Source organism: Quercus suber, unplaced genomic scaffold (genome assembly GCF_002906115.3).
Source record: "Quercus suber isolate HL8 unplaced genomic scaffold, Cork oak 2.0 scaffold_54, whole genome shotgun sequence".
NCBI lineage: Eukaryota > Viridiplantae > Streptophyta > Magnoliopsida > Fagales > Fagaceae > Quercus > Quercus suber.
In genome coordinates this window covers 1540342-1564266 of record NW_027069519.1, presented here as the reverse complement: position 1 = coordinate 1564266, position 23925 = coordinate 1540342, and the positions used below count along the sequence as shown (strand labels likewise).

At 32.2% G+C, this 23925-nt stretch overlaps 1 protein-coding gene, 1 long non-coding RNA gene and 1 pseudogene across 4 annotated transcripts; 2 read left to right on the top strand and 1 right to left on the bottom strand.

Moving 5' to 3' along the window:
• Positions 1-1619: 1619 nt before the first annotated feature.
• LOC112030815 (2-alkenal reductase (NADP(+)-dependent)-like) lies at positions 1620-5774 on the bottom strand (annotated as a pseudogene).
• A 3275-nt stretch (positions 5775-9049) lies between these two features.
• Positions 9050-14153, top strand: LOC112030807 (2-alkenal reductase (NADP(+)-dependent)). 2 transcript variants are annotated; one of them, XM_065772171.1, is made up of 7 exons: positions 9050-9143; positions 10335-10557; positions 11506-11683; positions 12001-12167; positions 12788-12870; positions 13337-13476; positions 13682-14153. In XM_065772171.1, the coding sequence occupies exons 1-7, from the start codon at positions 9130-9132 to the stop codon at positions 13918-13920; spliced, it is 1044 nt and encodes a 347-aa protein (XP_065628243.1). In that variant the 5' UTR covers positions 9050-9129; the 3' UTR covers positions 13921-14153. The 2 variants fall into 2 exon arrangements, with proteins under 2 accessions (XP_065628243.1, XP_065628242.1); XM_065772170.1 differs by lacking the exon at positions 9050-9143 and having other exon boundaries at positions 10303-10557.
• Positions 14154-14907: 754 nt separating this feature from the next.
• On the top strand, positions 14908-18292 carry LOC136067003 (uncharacterized). 2 transcript variants are annotated; one of them, XR_010628525.1, is made up of 4 exons: positions 14908-15849; positions 16306-16421; positions 17692-17792; positions 17875-18292. It is a non-coding gene; the product is annotated as an uncharacterized LOC136067003 (long non-coding RNA). The 2 variants fall into 2 exon arrangements; XR_010628526.1 differs by lacking the exon at positions 16306-16421.
• The last annotated feature ends 5633 nt before the right edge of the window (positions 18293-23925 follow it).

Sequence of the window (23925 nt, the reverse complement as noted above, 5' to 3'; positions counted from 1 at the left end):
CTTCACCACTGGATTATGTGGCCTCGTATTTCGTTTACTAATTGTTCTAAATATATTCAAAAGTAAATATAGAAATTTTATGAGCTTTTTTTTTTTTTTTTTTTTGAGAATGAGAAATTTTATGAGCTAAATAACCATTATATATATATATATATATCATTAAACAAAAAGTCAACTACAAGTTAAGCAAAAATAAAAAGTAAATTATTAAATTTTTGTATAAGATATGAGAAACCTTATTATGTTAATTATTTATCTCAAAATATATATATATATATTTATCCTAATTCAGGACTTCATAAAATTTGGTTAGCTCTTTCATGATCTTCTTCTCAAAAAAAAAAAAAAAACTTTATGAAACTATTACTGTTGTCAGAGTACTCGTGTATAAATAAAATCTTTGCTTTATGTGTGTAAACATTGGTACGACAGTTGATGTGAGAGAAAGATGTATTTTTATTTAAACAAAGANAACAAAGATGTCTTTTAGAGTGTCTTTTTTTTTTATCTAAACAGAGAAGGCAAGATAAGAAAAACTGTGGTTAATTGTTTCAAAATTAGAGGCTTTGTTGATGGTTCATCTAAAGGGATTTCAAGAATGTGGGGTGCTATGGTAGTCGGGGAGAGAATTAGTCATGATGTTTGGGAAGTTGATGGCTGGCTTAGGGATTTTACCAAATTGAATAAAGTCTTTAATGTCATGATAGGGACGAGTGCACTTATCAGTAGAATGACCATGGCTCTAATGGTACTTGCAATACTCACTTGCATTGTAATTTGGAGTATACTTTCCAAGATCCAATGGTTTCACAATTCCTTTGCTTGATAAATCCTTGAATGCCTTTGACAAAGGCATGCCCAGTGGAATTAGCTCCCTTGGTCCATTGCTAGCATGAACAATCGTAACATCATTTGGCTTGCCTCTGCATGAGTTACTTGTCCTAAATTCCTTTGGATAACTTAGCTTCCTTTTTCCCCTCATCATATCTGTCAAAGATACGATCTTGGATTATATTCCCTAATTGTTCATGTTTGGTCTAATTACTCTCAAGACAACATAACCTCTCAAGGATAGGAGCAGTCATCCTTACAACAATTTCCTCTACTTGCTTCACAATATTTTACTCAAGATCTACTCAATAATCAGGTGTTCCTCCTACTATCTTGAAAAAAAATAAGTCAAACAAAACTTAAACAACCTATAACTAAACCAAACTAGAAATCCTCAATTCTAAAATTTTTTGATGAATTACTTGTCCAAAATCTTTCAAAATGTTAATGAATCAAGTTCAAACACCCACCATTTCCTACAACTGGCTGGATCACAACTCTAAACACATGGAAGCCACTAACAGCCAAGATAACAAATCTCATACATACATGACAGATGAAAAAGTATGATTACTTAAGAGAGCGCTTTGATAATAGATGTTAGGATCTAAATTTCCACATGCATATCAACCACTAGTAAGAAAATCCAACAGGTTTCATAAGAAGTTCATCAAATCCAAGGTCCATTATATAGTGTATAGATGAGGAGTATAAAGTTCATAAAAGTACTAGGTCCTTTAAATCAAAAAACAATCCACATGGCTATGTATTTGTGCTTGCAAGATCAATAACATCTGCTAGTTTGTGACCTCAATGACAAAATTTATTTAGGAAAAACAATGATAAACATCTATCTGGGGAAAGAAATCCGTGACTTCAGGGGCAAAACATCTTTTTAGGAAACACACTTCCTGATGAACACTGATACCTGAACACTTCTTTAAAAGGTATTGAAGTACAAGATTTATTTGCTGTAGAAAGCTTCCAAGGGACCTAAAGCTTTTGGTCATGAAGTCAATCATTCCCGAGCAACTAAAACTACCTGTTTGCCAACATTGAGATCAGAAAATAGCCCAACAAGTGCTGACGGGCCATGCTCAAGGCCTTCAGCTATGTCTTCCAAATACACAATCTTCCCTTCAGCAATCTGAGGCAGAACAAACTCCAGAAACTTTGGGTAGAGGTGAAAGTAATCAAAAACCACGAATCCTTCCATTCGAATCCGTTTGTAAATCAGGTGCATTAAATTGTGCACACCTTCAGGCTTGTCAAGGTTGTACTGTGAGATCAGGCCACAAGCAGCAATGCGACCATGGGCTCTCATGTTGAGTAGCACTGCATCAAGCATCTTTCCCCCAACATTCTCAAAGTAAATGTCAATACCCTCCGGAAAGTACCTGGAAAAACAATACAGCATTCACAGTAGATTGAGACTAGCACATGTGATAAAGAAGTAAAAAATACTCTTGGTTTCCCAAGTATATAGACTAAAACTTAATATATCATACTCCTTCCTTATTTTTTCCCAATCGTTTCTTTTTCAGTCCCTTTCTCTCTCTCTCTTTTTTTTTTTTTTTTTTTTTGGAAAACAGAATTGGAAAGCAGTTGTCAAATGGTCAAAACCCAACATAGTTTCCTTATTTACCCTATTAGAGATCCCTGTATTTCTAAAGATGGAATGAAATAGAGAAATTAATCAAAAATATTTAAGAAAAATGATTAAGTGATTAAATTCAACATTTATCATGGTATTAGAACAAGTGGTCATAGACTATGAAACTCTACCTTCCATTTAAAAAGCTGAAAATGAAATGTGTTGAACCCCATTTATTAAAATGGAGTCTGGGTCCACATGTGAGAGTTTGGACAATCAGTAATCAAAATAAAACCATGTCTTGTAACACAAAAATTTCAAAGGCATTATATATGAAGGGATGTCCAATGTTTACTCCAGTATAAGTCCAGTGTCCCTGTTAAAGACTGAAATAAAAGTCTGTATTTTGATTAGAAATTAAATTACCACTAACCTTTTCAAAGTGGCATCCAAGTCAGGCTCTTCTTTATAGTTGAAAGCCTCATTGAACTTGAATTTGTTCTTCAGCAAATCAACCTTGTAGCAGAAAAGCATCAAGGAAAAAAATCAAAAGCGAACCAAAAAAATATTAGTTTGTGCAGCTGCCCATTCTGGTCAGGCACGCCAACTCTGAAATGAGATTGAAAATTGCCAAAGTGTGCAATCAGCTAGAGTGATCAATATCTTTTCTGATTTATGGAAATGGACAAGGGTGGCATATGTTGACCTGAATATTTTATCTTTGGCATGGTGACTTACGAGATTTAGACACAATGTACCGGACAGATTTGATAATATTGATAAACATATACATTTATACTTGTTATAGTGTCAGTTTGCATGCTTACAAATCATCAATAACAAAACAATTTTCAAATTAACAATCATATATACTTACTATAAAAAAAATTACATTCAAATAGTTCTGTGCAAATCTTAGGTAAAGAAAATAGAATATCTACAATAAAAATGAGTGTTAGAGTTGACTAAACAGAAGCGTCCTGACTACTTCTGTGAAACATGTCAAGTTTTTTTGTTCCTTATATTTTATACGAAAAATTCTTACTATTTATTGGGGAAAACAATTTGAGTTCGATTGTAATGGTTCACTAGTATTTTGTCCACTTACATGTGTATTTAGACAAATGCAATTATGCCTACCCATTTGAGAAGAGAGTTGTCCATTTAGGAATTAAGGAGACTATGAACAGTAGAAATGCTTTGGATGGAATGCAGATTAGTTGAAGGACACAACCAATTAGATCAAGCACATCATGATATAAACAGAACATATTAATTGAATTGAAGCATTGAGCACTCATATTCAAGTCACCTTTTCTTTACTTCCAGCACTTCCAACAACATAGCAACCTAACAGCTTTGCAAACTGCCCAACAAGCTGACCAACTGCCCCAGAAGCTGCTGAAATGAAGACAGTATCTCCTTTTTTAGGAGAGCATACTTCATAAAAACCACCATAAGCAGTTAAACCGGGCATACCTACACATAATGAAAATGTTAAATGAGCTTTTGGCAGCAGGCAAGACATAACATTTCATATTTAAAAAATTAGCTAAAATACTAGCAAGATGTGATCTTCAATGTTGAGTTAATACTGGTAGTTAAAAGAATTTTTCCCACTGGCAACTTAGTTCTACAATCAGACTCACCATAAGAATCAATAATAATTAAACTTTATTTTGGATATAAAACTAACCACTTTTTTACAATGTATAGAGAGGTACTAAGGATTAGAAAATTTTGTATTCTTGTTTTATAATTTTACCAAGAATTTTGAAAGCCGTTGGGGGTAGGCTACTTCAAATAATTGGGTCTTGCAAGATTATCTCATGAAGGTAGATCAAGCAGGAAAAAGATGTGTATCAACAAACTTAACAAGAGCAGTCATGATTATGCTGCTTTAATGTAGATGAAATCCAACATAAAGAAAATCCCTTCTACATATCACCATAACTGTAATGATTTAGGTGAACTTAACACACAATGATTTGCCTCATGGACTTGAATAGTTTCATAAAAAATTTTATTTCATCTCTCAAGTATATCAAAGGGAAAGAAAATCGGCTTACCAAGAATGCCAGTATAGTAGGACAGAGGCACGTTAGTGTGTTGGATTTTAAACAAGAGCTGAAAATCTGTAATCAAACTATATTCTTCCCATCCAGTATTCCCCCAAACTAAGTCGCCTTTCTTGAAATTTGGATGCCCAGAATCCAAAACTTTAGCCACACCAAGTCCATTAATGGGCTGCATAATTTCAACATTAAGGTCATTATTAATGTACACAACTCCTTCATAAATCATAGTAGATGTAAATTTTTTTAACTTTTCCATCACCAACAAATTGAAGATTTGAAGATTGGTGATTACATGCAAGTTACTGCAACAAACAACACAGTCAAGATACTGCTGTAAGCCCGTGGGTTCACTATAGTAAGTTCTATTGGAAGTATCAATTTAGGATTGGGTAATTTTTTATTTATAATATGATTTCATTAGTGGATTCTTCCTTTGAGGGTGATCGTTAAACTCCTGGAGGGTTTTTCTCGTTAGGGTTTACCATTTGTATCCATATTACCCATTTCATTTATTTTCCGCTACTTATACTTTGCAATATGGTTGTATAAATTTTTTGACCGCAAATTGACACAAAAGATTTCATAATTGTTAAGGTGGCATGTTGATTGGTTTATATAAAAAAGGTGTTAGCGATGGAGTTATGTGAAAGTAATAGTATAATTAGTGCAATAAGTGTATGTGAAAGTGATTTTGTTTTTGTTTGGTTAGACGTAATATTTTCTAGAAAATAAGTCATTTTTCAAAAAAACGCTTTCTATGTATAAAACTATTTTATTTTCCTATTTTTGGTAGCATTTTTAAATGAGTTGGAAAACGATCTTCTAATTTCTATTATTTAACTTGTCATAAGATAAAGATGTTTTCCAAAATTATTAGTAGAAAAAAAATTTTAAAAATAAGTCATACTTCTAATGCTATCAAATATTAAAAAATATAAAAATAAAAAATAAAAAACTATTTTTACACAAAATTTTCCACTTAAACAAACCGATTTAATTATAAATAAAACTCGTATGGAAAAAGTGAGGGACTCTTTGACTCACCAAACCGGGCTTCAAGTAGTCGACGTAATAATTGCCAGTGTCGGGCTTCGTCATGCGGTTCCGGGTGTAGGGATCACCACAATCCCATTGGAACCTTCTGGGACCTTCAATCTTATGGTACCATTGGTACTTACGTACATGTCTGATTCTTTGGGGAAACCATACACATAGTCATTGAAGATCACTTGCTTGTTTCTTACTTGCTCATCATCACCACCACTTGCCATTGCTAATAAATTAAGCTCCTACTACTTCTATCTCTTAAGTGTTAAAAATATAGAGAGAAAACTTTGAGATAACTAGACAAGACTACTGTGAAATGAAACTAATGTGTGATTGGTTAAGGCAACAACATTTGGGGTTGTTTTATAGTAGGGAAAAAAAAATTTGTTACGTGACTGCGTCAAGGTTAAGGAAAAATTTAAAGTGATGTGTGCGAATGCGTCAGACAATATTGCATGTAGACTCGTTTGCAGTATTTTTACATTGTCAATCTCTATCAACTTTGGCCAAAGACTAGTCATTAATCAATAGAGTACTTTCTAGTTTTTAGGCATGTACATTTTTCAAAGTATTTTGGGTAAATTAAATATTTGGTCCTTAACTTTTACATCATATTTCAATTTAGTTCTTAACCTTTTAATTGTGTCAATTTGATCCCTAACCTTTCAATATCATGTCAATTTAGTCCTTGATGTTATATCTTAGATGAAAATTGTTGACATAACAAACAGCCAAAATAAAATTTAAGTTTATTGTCTCATCAACGTAAGCTAATTTTTTGTTTCGACTATTAGACACGTCATAAATTTTCATCCAAAAGATAATGGTAGGAACTAAATTGACACGATACTAAAATATTAGGGACCAAATTAACACAATTGAAAGGTTAGGCTCAAATTGAAATATAGTGTATAGAATAAGCATTAAATATGTAGTTTACTCAAGTATTTTTATTGAGTTTGAATTCGGTAATGATGGGGTGTAAAACTCATGTTTTACATCATCCGATAAAAAAATTTCCCATCAACTTTTTACTTAAAACTCAATATATCTTACCACACATAATAATATCTCAATAAATTCATAGGTTAATTGAATTTTCAAATAGATATTAGAATTGATTGTGTGTGGGTGATATTATTCTTTAAAATGTAATATGATAATGTGGGAGGTTAGGATTAAAGAGGTAAAATTTGAGTTTTACATTACATCCTTATAAAATTTAATTTCATGTTTATTTTGTATCAATCTCAAGAGGTCATGTTAACAAGAAAAAAGTGAAAAATGTTGTGTCCTTAAACTTTTTCTTTTTTATTTTTGGAAAAATTTCTTCTCTTTTTCTTTTAATTTAAAATGAAGGTGAAAGAGTTCCATTTTAGTTTTTTTATGCATTTAAAGGTATACATAATGTTATATCATTTACTTATCATTCCTTCTTAATAGTACGCCAACGGGTTAATTAAATATATATATATATATATAAATAAAATATAAAATGCATCAAAAACCAAAACTTCATTACAAATGGAACTCCTTCACCTTTTTCATCTTAAAGTAACAGAGAACAATTTTGTTAAATAAAAATACAAGTTTATTAGGGTACCATATTTTGCATATTTTTTTTCGCAACGATTTACATGACATGACATATTGAGGTCGGTATACGGTACATAATAAAAAAAGTATTAATAATAAATGAGCTAAAATCATTTTATTCCAACCTCATACGGGCCTTGCCAAACAAATGAATAATTTTGAATGTAGTAAAAAACGTTGGGTACAATATGCTAGAAAGTACCGTAGTTAATAGTTTTTAATGACTATTCTTTGCCCAATTTATCAGAAAAAAATTCTCAAAAAAAAAAAAATATATCAGAAAGAAGACTATCCGAGACTATTCTTTGGTCACTTTATCAAAAAAGGACTACTCTCTGTCTCTGGTCAAAGTCGAAGAAAATGTACATTTTTCATCACAAGAGAGTCTGCATACAAATATTATCTGACGCATTCACTCACATCAGTAATTTTTCGCTACTATAAAACAACCTCACACCATGGACGGAGCCATGGTTGGACTTGGGGCAATGGCCCTAAATTTTTTTAAAAAAATATTATTATATATATGAGAACTAATTTTAGCAATTTTATTTTATAAAATTATACTTTTTTCCTTAAAAATATCATTGATTCTTTTAAAAATATTGTTATAGTCACAAATTTTTTTATAACATTTTTACAAACTATTAAGATAGCAAATTCTTATTGGTTTGCATCTGGGCCCATCACTTACATTATCAACAATTTGTAATAATAAAGTTTGTAGTTCAAACAATTTCCTTATTTTAAAGACCATTAAAAAATTTATAAGTCTAAAATCTAAAAAAGAAATATACAAACTCAAAAAATTAGTACAACAACAAAAATTATCAATAGTAAAACTAAAAAAAAAAAAAGCAATTTTACCTAAAGCAAACAATCTGATCCTTTAAAAAATTTTAAACATTTAGCAGCTAAGCGACTAAGTAGCAGCAAAGTTGGAAGCCAAAGTCATTGCACACAACCAATAACGAAGCCATCCCCTAATTCTAAGTTCTGGTTCCGTCTCTACCTCAAACATAATCGCAACATTTTGAAGACAATAAAAGAAAAGAAAGTCTTAAACTAACCACAATAATTAATTTGATTTCATAGTAATCTTGTCTATTAACACTCCAAGATAGTAGTTGTAGGTTCTCAAAAAAAAAAAAAAAAAGATAGTAGTTGTATGTTAGAGCTTAGTACTTTATTAGCAATTAATGGTGAGTGGTGGTGATTATAGTAGATACCTTGTTCCTCTCAGTAGCTCATAAGGAACAAGGTATCTACTATACTTAAACTAATGAGATGCATTTTACTCTTCTCAGGAAGTGATCCCGTAGGAAATTTCTATTAGGACAATCCAACTCTTGACAAACTTTTTAAAGTAGAGCGACACACCGCATAATATAATATAGTCTGGGATGGCTAAGATGGCAGCCTTGATCAACAGATTCATACTAGTTAAAAAGATTTTCCTTCCATCTTGCGATCTTTTGTTGCACCTTAATCACGAAGTTCAAATTATGAAGTGGACCGAAAAGAACCGAAGTGGACCAGAAGTACTGAATGGATGGAAATGAAGCGAAGTAGACAAAAGTTGAACAAAATGAACTATAGTGGACTGAAGTAGACTGAATAAACTGAATTGGACCGAAATAGAGTAAATTGGACTGAAAAGGACCGAAATAGATAGAAGTGGCCCAAAATTGACTGAAATTGACCTAATTAACTAAAGTAGATCGAATGGACCGAAATGAATCGAAATTCTACTAGCTCAACAAAAGCGTAACAACAATATATACTACACTTTAGATTTTAGATATAATATAAATGAAATAGATTACATAAAAAGTAAATTACAATGCCCTATTGTTTGGCATGATTACAAATATAACCTTAAATTTCAAAAAAAATAAAAATAAAACCATGAACTTTAAAAATTGTTTTAATTTGCACTCTCAATGAGTCTTTGTTAACTAATTTCAAGATAACTTCACGTAAATGGTGACTAAAATGTATCTAAACACAAAAAAAAAAAAAATCATTTGATGTGAAATTATAAGATCTTTGATATATTATATTGAGAACTGTGAAATTATATAATGAACTAGTTAATTATTGTCACCAAAAATTTATAATAAAATAATTTTATAACCTCATGTTTGAATTTTATCACATCATATGCGGTTAAAAATGTTGTGTCCACTATGATTAGAAAATAGGAGGGTCGACTCTTCTACTAGGTGAGTTAGGTAGTCACTTAAGGCTCTTAAGAGTAAGAAGAACCTTGAATTTTAACCAATAGGGATATCTCTTTAACTATAGACATATTAATTAATCCTCAAATATTAGCCAATAGATTAAAAAATATTAATTTTTCATCCAAAAAAAAAAAAATCTTCATGGTATGTGCTCCTAAATCTTCATACTCTCTAGGTGAGAGATTTAGGGGGTAGACAAGGAAAAATAAAAGGAACTTGGATTGGGTCCAAGTCCAACACTCCAAAACTCAAGTACTTTTTTTTTTTTTTTTAATAAAAGGCGTTCACAATTTGGAGTGGGATAGACCGACAGTATAAGTTTTATATATTAAAAATATATATTATTTCTTCGTTTCTTTCCATATATATATACACATACACACACTAGTTTTTAACAGAAAAAAAAAATTTAAGTTTAACATCAAATAAATATATAACTAATTATTAGTAGAGGAATCAAAAATATAATTTTATTAATTTAAAAAAAAAAATTTAATTGATATTTAAATATACAAACGGATAAAAAGGCCTCAACTTAATTACTTATCTCTTAGACCCAAAGTATACATGGAACCGCCGCTGGAAAAGTGCTGTAGTGATTAATTAATGACTATTCTTTGAACAAAGTTCAAGAGAATATAAATATACCACAAATTAAACTCAAAAGAGTCTTTATGCAAATATTATATGACGCATTCACTCACATCACTTCAATTTTTTCCTTAACCCTGACGCATTCACTCACATCACTATCTACTATAAAATAAAACAACCCCATCCTCTTTGCAACAATTTAATCAAACCAAAAACTTTTTTGCAACAATAATTTTGAAAACAAAGGAATAGAGCCTAAACCAACCACATTTTGATTTCACAGTAGTCTTGCTCTTGTCTAGTTGGAGCTTTTTTAGAAATGGAAAGTGGTAATGATAATGAGCTAGTGAGGAACAAGCAAGTGATCTTAAAGGACTATGTGTCTGGTTTCCCTAAAGAATTAGACATGTTCGTGAGTAGCAATGGTACCATGAAGTTGAAGGTCCCAGAAGGTTCCAATGGGATTGTGGTGAAGAACCTCTACCTATCCTGTGATCCCTACATGCGTAGCCGTATGATTAAGAACAAGGCTATCACTGGCAATTATTACATTGACTCCTTCAAGCCTGGTTCAGTGCGTCAATAGACTCACACTTGTTCCAATTACATAGCTATGCTAATCTTCTTCTTTTTTTCACAAAATTCTGCACAATATTTTATAATATCACTTTCGCATAGTCCCATTATTGAAACGACTTTTATTAAAATAAATCACTACCTGTCATCTCAATATGGTAAGTTGTGATTCAAACAACATCCCTTTTATATAACCCTATCATTAATAATTTAACACGTTTTTATGTACATCAATCACAACATGTCACCTTAATAGTTATGAAAATGATTATAAAAAATTGTGTTGTACCTTAGATATTTGTTAATGTCATACTGTCTAATAACTTTAGCTATTCATTAATTACATAATTACGTGTTCTATTCTTTCTTACCACACACCACCTTAGTCCATAACTCATATTCTATGTATAATTTCAAAACACCCCCCCCCCCCAAAAAAAAAATATATATATATATATATATTTATAGATATAGAGTTATTCAAAGTAACAGATACATTGCTTGTAACTTGAACTTAGCTGTTTATCAAAAAAAAAAAAAACTTGAAATTAGCTGATCTTTTTTTCTATCGGAAAATTATGATACAGTACTGATAATTAATATTAATAAGTGTTATAGTATAGTGACATAAATCTAATTCAGATTCTTATGAATTGTAAAGTTATTAGTCAATCAAATACATTAAAATTACCATTAGTTTTAATATATATAGAGATAAAGATATGTAGTGAATTTGTGTAGAAAATGTGTCAAGCTGCATTTTGTCCAATTTGTGGTAATTAGTTGCAAGTCATTGTCAATATCTAAAATCATTAATTAAATTGAACAAAATAATGATTTGATTATCATAGAACTTTTGGCAAACTAAAAGCCTAAATTTACATATGCTATGATTTTATGAAGAGGTTGTGTACTTTATAATGACATTGATGTTGAAATTATGCAGCCCATTCTTGGACTTGGTGTGGCAAAAGTTTTGGATTCTGGGAATCCAAATTTCAAGAAAGGTGACTTAGTTTGGGGAAGAACTGGATGGGAAGAATATAGTTTGATTACAGATTTTCAGAATATGTTTAAAATCCAACACACTGAGGTGCCTATGTCCTACTATACTGGCATTCTTGGTAAGCTGATTTTCTTTCCATATTGATTTACTTGGGAGATGAAATACACAATTCTAGGAAACTAATCAAGTATATGAGGTATATCCTTTCTTATGGGGAGTCTGATTGTCGAACGATACATTGCAAGTGGGACAAATTCTTTCAACTGCCAGTATTAACTCACCTAGCTGAAATTATATCTGGAGATTGAGGCCATCTCATTGTAATTATTACCATTGAAGGTCACATAATGCTAGCAATTTAGCTAGATTTTCTAATATGCTATGTTATGTCTTGCTTGGTGCCAAAAACTAATTTAAGGTATTCAATATATGTAGGTATGCCTGGTTTAACTGCTTATGCTGGTTTTTATGAGCTTTGCTCTCCTAAGAAAGGAGAGAATGTCTTCATTTCAACAGCTTCTGGGGCAGTTGGTCAGCTTGTTGGGCAGTTTGCAAAGCTGTTAGGTTGCTATGTTGTTGGAAGTGCTGGAAGCAAAGAAAAGGTGACTTGCTGAATATGAATGTCGGTGCTACAATTCAATTAATATGTTCTGTTTATAACATTTTGTGCTTGATCCAATTGGTTGTGTCCTTCAACTAATCTGAATTGCATCTGAATCAGTTCTATTGTTGAAATATTTTTTAATGCCTAACTGATAACTCTCTTCTCTAATATGGCTAGAGCATAGTTGCTTTCTTTTAAGTGTACAAAACACTAGCGTCTAACGCAAATTTTTTTCCATAATAAATAATAGGAATCTTTCCTCTAAAATTTGCCATGTCCTTTGACAGACAAAAGACAAAAAAAAGGAACAAGAAAATTTAGCATGTTTCACAAGAGCGATCAGGCCACTGTTGTTTAGTCATCCCTAAGACTCTTTGAACTGTAGAAATACTCTTTTTGATAGTCACCATACCAAAGATAAAAGGTTCAGGTCATGATATACCACCCTTGTCCATTTCCAAAAATCATAGTAGATATTGATCACTCTTGCTGGTTGCACACTTTGGCAATTTTAGATCTTATTTAGGAGTTGCTGTGCCTGACTAGTGTGAGTAGCTTCACTAACCAGCATTTTTCTGTTTGCTTTTTGTTTGTTTCCTTTATCCTTTCTGCAACAAGGTCGATTTGCTGAAGAACAAATTCAATTTCAATGAGGCTTTTAACTATAAAGAAGAGCCTGACTTGGATGCAGCTTTGGAAAGGTAAGTAGTAATATATGTTCTAATCAGAATACAAAATATACTTTCAGTCTTTAACATGGCAACTTCTCTGATACTGAAGTAAACATCAGACATCCCTATTCACAAGAAAGAGGATATCCATATTTAGTGCCTTTGAATCTTTTGCAGTAAAAGAACATTGTTTATATTTTGGAAAAATTTGTACATTTTATGCCTTCATTAGAAATACGGGGATTCTCTAATAGGTTGACTAAAGAAATTTTGTTGGGTTTTGACTACCCTATTGGCAATAGACCTTTTGACAAATGTTTTCCAATTCTGTTTCAAAGAAAAAAGTGGGGAGAGAAAAGGAAAGGATAGAGAAACAATAAGGCGTATGATATATTAAGTTTTAGTCTATTTACTCGGGAAACCAGGACTATTTTTTTTACTTCTATATCATATTTGCTGGTCTCTGTCTAGTATGAATGTTGTACTGTTTTTCCAGGTACTTTCCAGAAGGTATTGATATTTACTTTGAGAATGTCGGCGGAAAGATGCTTGATGCAGTGCTACTCAACATGAGAGCCCATGGTCGCATTGCTGCTTGTGGCATGATCTCACAGCACAACCTTGACAAGCCTGAAGGTGTGCACAATTTAATGCATCTGATTTACAAACGGATTCGTATAGAAGGATTCTTTGTTTTTGATTACGATCACCTCTACCCAAAGTTTCTGGATTGAGAATGTCGGCGGAAAGATGCTTGATGCAGTGCTACTCAACATGAGAGCCCATGGTCGCATTGCTGCTTGTGGCATGATCTCACAGCACAACCTTGACAAGCCTGAAGGTGTGCACAATTTAATGCATCTGATTTACAAACGGATTCGTATAGAAGGATTCTTTGTTTTTGATTACGATCACCTCTACCCAAAGTTTCTGGAATTGGTTCTGCCTCAAATTGCTGAAGGGAAGATTGTGTATGTGGAAGACATAGCTGAAGGCCTTGAGAGTGGCCCGGCAGCACTTATTCGCCTATTTTCTGGCCTCAATATTGGTAAACAGTTAGTTTTAATTACTCAGGAGTGATTGAATTCAATGAACAAAAGCTGAAGTCCCTTGGAAGATTCCTACAGCAAATAAACCTTGTACTTCTATACCTTTTTAGGATGTGTTCAGGTATCCATGTTCATCAGGAAGTGTGTTTCCTGTATAGATGTTTTGTCATTGAGGTAAAGGATTTCTTTCCCCAAATAAATGTTTTGTCATTGTGTTTCCTAAATAGATGTTTTGTCATTGAGGTCACAAACTAGCAGATGTTATTGACCTTGCATCCACAAATTTAATTAAACATATTTGGTTGCTGCCAAAATATTTTGATTTTAATGGTCTTACTCTATTTAACTCAATCATATATGTCTTTCGTCATTGAAGAATGTTGATTACAGTTGCTTTCGTCATTGAAGAATGTTGATTACAGTTGCAAATTGATAATCGTGGCTATAATTCATGAATTTCTTGCTAATATTTGTAGGGTTGTAAAACCATTCTACTCAACAATTAGTTGTTTGTGACCTACATGAATTTTTTTTAAACAAAACTTGAACAACCTCAACTATTCTCAGCTAGAGATTTCTTTAGTCAAGATTTTTCTATAAAATACTATTTTGAGGTTTTTGAACAATAAATGTCTCCCTGAAACTGTCCAGATTACAACGCTAAAACACATGGAAGCCACCAACAGCCAAGATAAATCTCATAAATACATGACAAATGAATTGTTTGTCTCTAATGTTTTCTTTCTATATGCTAGATTGTCATTCTTTCCAAGGCAAGAAAAAGAAAAAGAAGCTAAAATCAATCAATCAATCAATCAATATATCTAATACTATATATGATAGCAAAAGCCTTTAAAGAGGTGCTACCACGTTAGGAAAAAATGCCCCTTAAAATGCTGACACGTCTAACTTTAAAAAGCCATTCATTACATTGTTTGGAACGCTGCAAACCGTTTAAAGCCTCTCATTATAAATAACAAAAAATAACCGGTTAAAATTATAGATACACAAAAATAGAAATAAAGAGAGAGAGAGAGAGAGAGAGAGAGAGAGAGGCGACGAGGAAACGGGGAAAGAAGCAGAGAAAGAGAGAGGCGATCCTGGGACACAGAGAAAGAAGAGAACGCATCTCTGTTTCTGATAGAACGCCTCTCTGTTTCTCTCACTAAGATCAGAGTTCATTCGCCATTTTGATTTTCCCGAGAAAGAAGCAAAAGAAGGAAGATGATACCGACTTCAGCGCCAAGAATGAAAAAAATCCCCTCTGCCCACAAACAACGCCTCTAATGGGTTCTATTCTTTATCTGATTTTTTTTTTATAGGTAAATTAGATCTGTTATATGCTTTCAATGTTTTCAATTTGGTTCTAGATTTGGATTCAAAAATTAGGGCTAAGGAGATCAGGTTTGAATATGTGACTATTCTTTTTTTGATTTTTTTCGTATATATAAAAGTAGAGACCTTATGCGGGAGAGTATGAGGTTCTGCCATATGGCACTCTATTAGAGTGATTTGCATTTAGCTTTTGCCTCTTTCTTCTTCACTTTTTCCCCGCCAAATTTGCTTTAATCAATTACAATTATTCAATATTTCCCTCTAATATTTCCAATAAACTCTCCTTCCTCATTTATTACTTCAACTCTCTATTAATTCTATTCAAGTGTCCCGTATTATATATTATCCATCCACTCACAAGACTTCTCATCCCCTTATCAAAACACAAAATGGTTAACAATTCTCCCTTTATTTACTTTCCCATTAAATCACATTCATCATTTTGGCCCTCCTTTAACTCTATCTTTTTGGGGCTCTTCCTCTCCTTATCAAAACCTTCAATGCCTGCCCCTTTGGAATTAAAACCCATTCATTTGTTTTTTTTATTTATATATAGAATTCCAATTCTCTCTCCACCCCTGCAGAAGTCGCCAAACTACAAGCAGAGTTGGAAAGTCCCTTTGAGGTGAGTTTTGCCTTTTATGTTTTCCCCTCCATCTTCATTGGTTTGTTTGGTACAAATTGTATTTTCTCCCATTATGCAAAAGATTAAATGTTTGATTTTAACGCTATAAAAAACTCTGATTGCTCACTACTGAACAAAGGAAAGTGTTGCGGTAATACAGAGGATGCAAGTGTAAAGCGTTTGTAGGTGGCTTTTTGTGTAATGGGTCTTTCAAAAATATATTATTATTGTTTTACAAGGCTCACAGCATGATATATTATTATTCAATTCCTGATTCATTTGGAATATTAAAAAATGTGATAAAAATAACGTAGATAGATAAAATAGGAAAGCAACTAGACCATGTTGATTTATTTTATAAAATGTCAATGTTTATGCATATTTCTTTTGTGTGTCTCTTTATATTCAATTATATAAACATTTTAAATGTTCTAACAAACTCTTTAAATTGATTAGAATGGAGAAGGTTAATATATGAAGCTCAAGAAGTACTGCCAAGATAATAGGGACAATCTTTAGCGTTAGCAAATCAGTCAATACTGCATTGCTCTTGAGTATGACTCAGAAAAATGGTATATGCATATGACTCTTTTGGTGTTTATTTATTTATTTATGTAAGGTTGAATTTTATCAACCATCTTGTTGGCTTTATTCTGTGCCAATTTGTTTGTAATTTAGCACTTAGTAACCCTGTATTTAGGTGAGAAACTTGTAAGGGTAACGATTGAGAGAGTGTGAAGAAATGCTCAAGATTGTGCAAAGAAACAGAGACTCGCGACTGGATCTCACGGGTGGCTCACGACTTGCAAGTCGCCAAAAGTTGCACATGTGCCAAGCATGTCAGAAGCTGAAGAGTCGCGCCAACTGTTGCACTACAGGACAAAAATCCCAGGCTGGCCAAGCCGTTAGCTTGCGGCTTGAACTCGCGACTTAATCCAGTCGCGAGGTCAAGTCGCCAAAATGCCCTGTTTAGGAAAAACTGACCTTTCACATTCTATTCTCATTCTAGTATAAATACTCCTCATTCCCACGAAATGTAGAGAGCTTCCAGAGAGAAAAATTAAGAGAGAAACCCTAGAGAAAAACAAGATTGCCCATCCCCAATCTTCACTAAGAGACTCCTCAAATTCCTCTACTCTCTTCCTCTCCATTGATACATCCTTGAGAGGCTATTGATCAAATTCTTATCTCACCACACCCACGTTTGTGAGAAGGTCCTTTGGTGCTAAGGGAAGCAGTTTAGGAAGGAACCAATGGTTATTGGTTGATGCTATGAGCTATAGCGGAATCCGGTAAACTAGAAAAGAAAAAGGTTCGACGCAATCTCGTTGGGTAGGAAGCTTGGAGGGCTTAGGTATCTGGGTAGATTAGGCTTGGAGGGTTTATTGCTATTCATGTATCCCAACTACATTTTCTAGTAGATTATTGATCGCTTGGAGGGCGGCGGACAGGTTTTACGCCAAGGGCTTCGGTTTCCTCTTCGATAATACATCGCGTGTTATCCTTGTGTTTGCATCGCTCTTCCTTTATCTTTGCCTTTTATTTTCTGCTGTGGATGTGATTATAATTGGCTTAGATAGTTTATCAATTCTATGTTTAGCTTATGTTCATGTTCCGCACATTAATTGTTTGATAATAAACTTGAATTGATATTTTGTAATTTGGGGTCTAAACGTTCATAGTGTTTTCAACACTATTTGAACTTTCAATTTATTTATTTATTTGTAGGAATTTTGATGTGAAGTAAGGAATAAGTTTTTCATGGCCATACTTCTTACTTGGATGTTTTCCAATGACTCTTTGTAACGTACACATTTTGATTACTTAAAATTTTTCTTACAGATGTTGAATTGGATCTGTAGTTAAATTTTTTGTTTAGGCTTGGTGCATCACAAAGAGGTCCCCTCTTCTCAACAATGTCCAACTCTCTATCCACAATCAATGTAACCATTTTCCTTTTATGTAATAAAAGAAGTGTTTGTCTTCAGCTTGCGAAGTTGCTAAGTTCTTTTTCTATGATCACAGGTTTAAATGTTGTGCTTTGGGTGAAAGTCGAATACCTTGAAGAGGTAGGTAGTTCCAAAGCTACTAAATGAATCTTCAGAGAACAAGAGTAGTAAAGTTGCTTTAGAAGAACCATGATTTTCTTAAAGTCAATCAATGTCCATGTAACTAAATTTCAATAAGCAATGAGTAAAATGTATAAAATTTTTTGCTCATAAGTGCTTCATTTTTTTTTCCCTCTAACTTCTCCGTGAGATGGGAATTTGGCATATAGTTACAAATTTTCCGGGAAAATTAGCCCACCAAGAGTTGCCATTTCCATATTGCACATGTATGATATTCCAATTATGTGATTTTTTAGAAATTAAGATGATATTCCAATCAGTACCTTAGCATAATGAAGCGATTCTTCATTATTCCATGGTATCACAAAAACAAACGTTGGTGTCAAACCAGATTTAGCATATGCATGATCTAGATATTTAGATAATTTACATAACTTTTTTTACAAAAGTATAGACTGTATGATAAATTGCAAACTAAATCATGTTCAAATGTACACATCTAAATATTGCTTTGACCATGGTGTCATTTCTCTTTCCTAGAAAAATTCAGGTTAAAAAAATGGACATTTATAAATAGTTTTGTCTTGAATAAGTTTGCATTTTATAAAAGTAAACTGTTTATAAATGGAGTTTATAAAAGCAAACTGTTTATTATGCAGGTTAACAATTATTAATTGCTTAGCTTACAAAGTATATATTACATTATATCAATTATGAATAATACTAGAGATATAAACTATTTTATAAAAAAATTTACAAACTACTGATGTGGTGAGTGATTATTGGTAAATGAAAAAGTGATATTAATGATGAGCCTAGATGAAAACCAATAAGAGATTGGCCATATCAACATTTTGTAAAAATGTTGTAAAATAATTTGTGGCTGTAGCATTACTCATCAATTATACTCCATTAGAAAAATAATTATATAATTTTGAGTTGAAGACTAATACTTATAAGTTCCATGTACTTATTTCTTCTTTCACTTACCAATAAATAATATATAAATAGAAACAACGTCAAAATTTCCCGCACATTGCGCAGGTTTACGGCTAGTTTTTATTAAAAGAAGAGTATAATCAATACCAATATATACATATATATATATATATAAAAGCAGAGACCTCATGTGAGAGTACATAAAGTCCTGCCAAGGGGAGCTCTAATTTGCATCTAGCTTTTTTTTTTTTACCTCTCTTATTAAGTTTTTTTTACTGTTACCCAAAAGTCCACATCATCTTATTTTACTGTTATCTCATTAATTGATTAAACTTTTTTTTGAGAATCAATTAATTGATTAAACTTACACCATACATTTTTCTATTCTTCATGTCTTTTAGCTTACCCGTTGTTTTAGTATTTACAAAAGAAAAAAAAAAACAAAATAATAATAATAATTAAGGACTAATAGTAATAACTAACTAGATAAGGCCCTAAAAAGAGATAAAAAGACACAAAAATGTTATGGATTGTTAAATAAAATGCATTGTTTCACTATATATCACCAAAATAAAAGACCTCAGACTAACAAAATATTTGAAAGGGAGAGAGCGGGGAATCTAAGAGGTCACTACCTTTGTTATACCAGCCGCCCACTACCATTAAGACGGTGAAACCCCTACAGTTGTAATTTTTTTTTCTTTTTAAAATTAGGGGCTTAAATATGATTTAGATTTGGGTAATTTGGTTAGATGGTTTTTACTTTGGGTATATAAGGAGAGAAAATATTTGGTGTGCAATGTAAAGTCATATTCTACCATAATTTAATTTTAAATCATTTATAAGATGCATGCATATACACTTGCCCACATCATGTCTTAATGTTACACTATCAATGAGTAGAAGACGGTGAGAGAGTTGGGCATACTTTCATTTTATGATATGAAATATGTGAACACAACACAAATCAATTGATTTTCATGGTCCCGTTACTTTTTTGCATTTATCTTTGGTTTCATAATTTAAAAAAATAATAATAATATTACCATGAGAAGACTACAAATACTCAGTGAAACTACTAATTCAGTTTACTTTTTCTTTATAATATATGTACAATATTATCCAAAACCATCTTTCATAAAATATCTAAATGCATATATTAATTATCTATAGTTGTGTATTAATTATATATTTAATGAATTTATATGATTATTTTTTATAAACTTTATAAAAGAGATAATTATTAGTTGGAATAATAATAATAAATTTAGAATATGACATTCTTATTCATGTTTAGTTGCTAATCCTTTAAACTTCCTAACTCCTTTCATATATATATATATATATATATAAGTGTGTGTGTGTGTGTGTAATAGAATAAATATATTTATTTTGTTATAGCAGAATGAAATTTTAATACTCCCTCCCTCAAAAGTCAAACATTTTAAGGGAATATCATTTATTATCTTGTGTTTCCAAAACTATCCTTAAATAAATTTATCAATTTTTGTTTTTTCAATAGCTATTCTTAAGGAGACAACTAAAAAGGTGTCCCAATCAGATTGATTTTTTAAATATTTGTTAGTTTTCTTTTCAAATAATTTTGAAAATAAAGTAGGGGTATAATAGGAACTTTAGTACATTAATGACTTTTATTTTTAGAAACTGGACAATATTTGGGACATTCCAAAATAGAATAACGAACAAACAAACTGGGACGGAAGGAGTATCATTTTTTTCTTAGAATCATATGGGAAACAATTTTTTTTTTAATGAGAGAAACAATTGAAACACTGTATTGTGCAACAATTGATGCAATGCCCAACAAAAAGGGGGAAAATTAGTAACACACAATCAAGAATGTTACAAAAAAAAGAAGTATATTTGCATTTTTTTAGTAGGCACGAATCATGCTTATATATATTAACCATTATATCATGTAATTTTCAATTAGTGAACACATATATATAGTGTGATCAAATCACTACACTACTCTTAGTGTCTTTCTATTTTGTCTATAAAATAACTAAATATTATAATTTTTTCAAGGAAATTTATAGAAATTTTTTTTTACACATCAATAGATGAGGGGTCTGAATTATAAATGTCTCTATTGGAAATTGAGTGCCAACCAGTTAAGTTACAATATTATTTATAAAAATTATTGAAATATTAGAGAAAACTAATAATAAGTAGTATCGCACATCGTGTAGGAATTCGGCTAGTTACTTAAAAGAGCACTTTTATAATAGTTGTTAGGAGCAAATTTTCCACTTGTGTATCAACCAATAGTAAGAAAATTGTACAGGTTCAATATGCAGAGCTTGCTATAGATACCAATGTTATGAATACCGTTTCGGTGCCCGTTCCGGTTTGTCTATTGGAATGGAATATTTCGGTACCGGCCTATTTCGGCGTACCGTTTTAGACCGTTTCAAAATCACCACTTTATATATATATATATATATATATATATTCTTAACCCAAACTTTATATATGTAATATCATTTAATGAATGTAATATAGTGTTTTAAAAGAAATGCTGCCATAATAATAAATTAATTAGATTGATTATTTTAAAATTCAAATTTGGGTATTTTTGTAAATAAACAAACATTGACAGATATTTATATACTAGGAAGCTTATAGGAAGCCCCCTTTTCACCTAACCCCACCATCACCCACGTGCAATGACTTTCTTCTCCACTCTTATTATTCTTCTTCACTTCAAATTCCCATCAGTTACAAGTTCTTGGAAAGTTTCAGAGGCCCAGAGGCCAGAACAGAAGTTTAAGTGTAGCATTGAAGAAGAAAGTTTTAAACGCAGCTAAAACTTGAGCTTCCTCCACAATGGCTCTAAATTTCTATTCTCTTCTTCTTCCTTTTTTTTGTTTTTTTTCAAATCATTTGGTAGCTCCGTAGCAGATCTGATTTGAACTTCTTCAGGCAATCAATGCTAGGTGGAAACATGATGTGCTAATGGGTTTGTTAGTTTAAGTTTTTTTCTTTTTCTTTTTTGGCTAAAAACTGCTACCGGCTGAAATGTAATTGCTACCGGCCAAAATTTACATTTAAGTTGAAATTTACCAGAATTGACCGGAATGGTCGAAATGACCCGAAACTGTCCGGAATTGGACCCAAGGTGGAATGGGTGGCATTACTATTCCAAACTGCATCCCGGTACGAAATTTTCCGGCCATTCCGACCGAAACGGAACAGATTTAATAACAATGATAGATACAAATACAATGAGAGCTCAAAGAGTTGCCTTATTGTTTTTCCTGTCTTTTATGCATGAATGACAAGAAAAGAAAAAACTAGAATAGGATTACTAGTTGTTCTAATTTTTAAGGGCACCTTTTGCAAATTCAAGCATTTTAAAAGTGTTGACAAAATATTTTTTCATATGAAAGTTGTGAAATTCACAAAATTATGTTAATATAAAACTCATTTTTTAGGAAATATAACATATATGTAAAGAAAAAAATTAGTAGCATAGGTAAAAATAAAAATAAAAGAAGCAATAAAATTTTGTAGGGATAAGGGCCCAAATTGGGCCTTGGCCGAAGACGCTGGTTGGTCCGATGACGAATAAATAGTAGTGAGGGTGTTAAGCTTAGAGTCCCATGAGTATATTGCAGATGGAAAGGTCGGGGGAGGTGGTCCAAGGAATAGTATCTCCTCGGATAAACGAAGCACAGATCAAATGTATATCCTAATCCTATCGTTTAAAGTGACATTCCAGGAAATTCCACTGATAGGGACATGAATTATGAATGTACAGGAGGAATGGAAGCTCAGAAATATCTAAGAGAAAGCTGCTGCCATCGCATTGAATGCTCTGTAGCTAACTCTCTGGCCGTATTAATGAGAAAGTGATCTTTGAACCGTGTTTTTCAGCCTTACAGCTACCTTCAAAGACTTCAGGAATGTGCTGATGGGATAGGCATCAACACCAACTATCTAGCCTGCACGTGAAGGGTAGAGATGAAAGGGGAAGATAGTATAAAAGAATAAGGGGGCAATGAGAGAAAGGGATCGAAAAATCAAGAAAAGAAACACTATAGCAATCAGGAATCAAACTTGTGATCGAACCTTGTGAGAAATATATAAGAACTAATCTCCTCAGATTGTGCCGAGGACGATTTTCTTCAATTTAAATCATTCTAGCTTTCTGTTCTTGTCATCTGAATCCACTTTACTTGTTGTCCAATTCATTTTAGCCTAATTTTCCAACTCACTCTCTACAAATTTATTATTTTGATCTTTTTGAGCCTAAATCCATCCATCTATTGGGCTAGGGACTCAAATCTAGTCCTTACAAATTCAAACCCTTTAATAATACTTTTTATACTTCTCAGGATATATATATATATATATATATAAGAAAAATACTTTAGGTGCCTAAAGACTAATATTTATAAATTTAAAAATATAAATAAAATAAAATAATTCCGGTCCTATTTGGTCTTATTTGGTCCCCTAGGTTCATTCAGTCCACTTTGGTCATATTCAGTCCACTTGGTTCTACTCATCTAATCTGGTCCCATTCGGTCCACTTTAATCCTATTCGGTCCATTCTGTCCACATTGGTTCTATTCAGTCCGCAATGGTCCTACTCTATCCAGTTTGGTCTTATTCGGTCCACTTAGATTCATTCGGTCCTATTCGATCTATTTTGTCCACTTTGGTCTTATTCAGTTCAATTTGGTCTTAATTAGTCCTATTCAATCCACTTCGGTCATATTTGGTCCACTTTGATCCTATAAGGTCCATTTGGTCCTATTCAGTCCAGAACAAATAGTAATCCTATGTATGTGCTTTTATATAGCGGGCAGCATCTCTAGCGATGCAAAATACATACCTAAGTTATTCTCATTATTTGAGAGCCTTTTTGACTGCAAAATTTCATTGAAAAAACACAAAGTTACAAATAGCAGATGTAAAATTACAAATGACAGAAAATAGAGCAACATCAACCAAAAGTTGCAGACACAGCTCATCAAAAAATAATCAGAACTAATGAATCACCAATACTCACAACAAAGGAGCCAAAATACACCTGAGA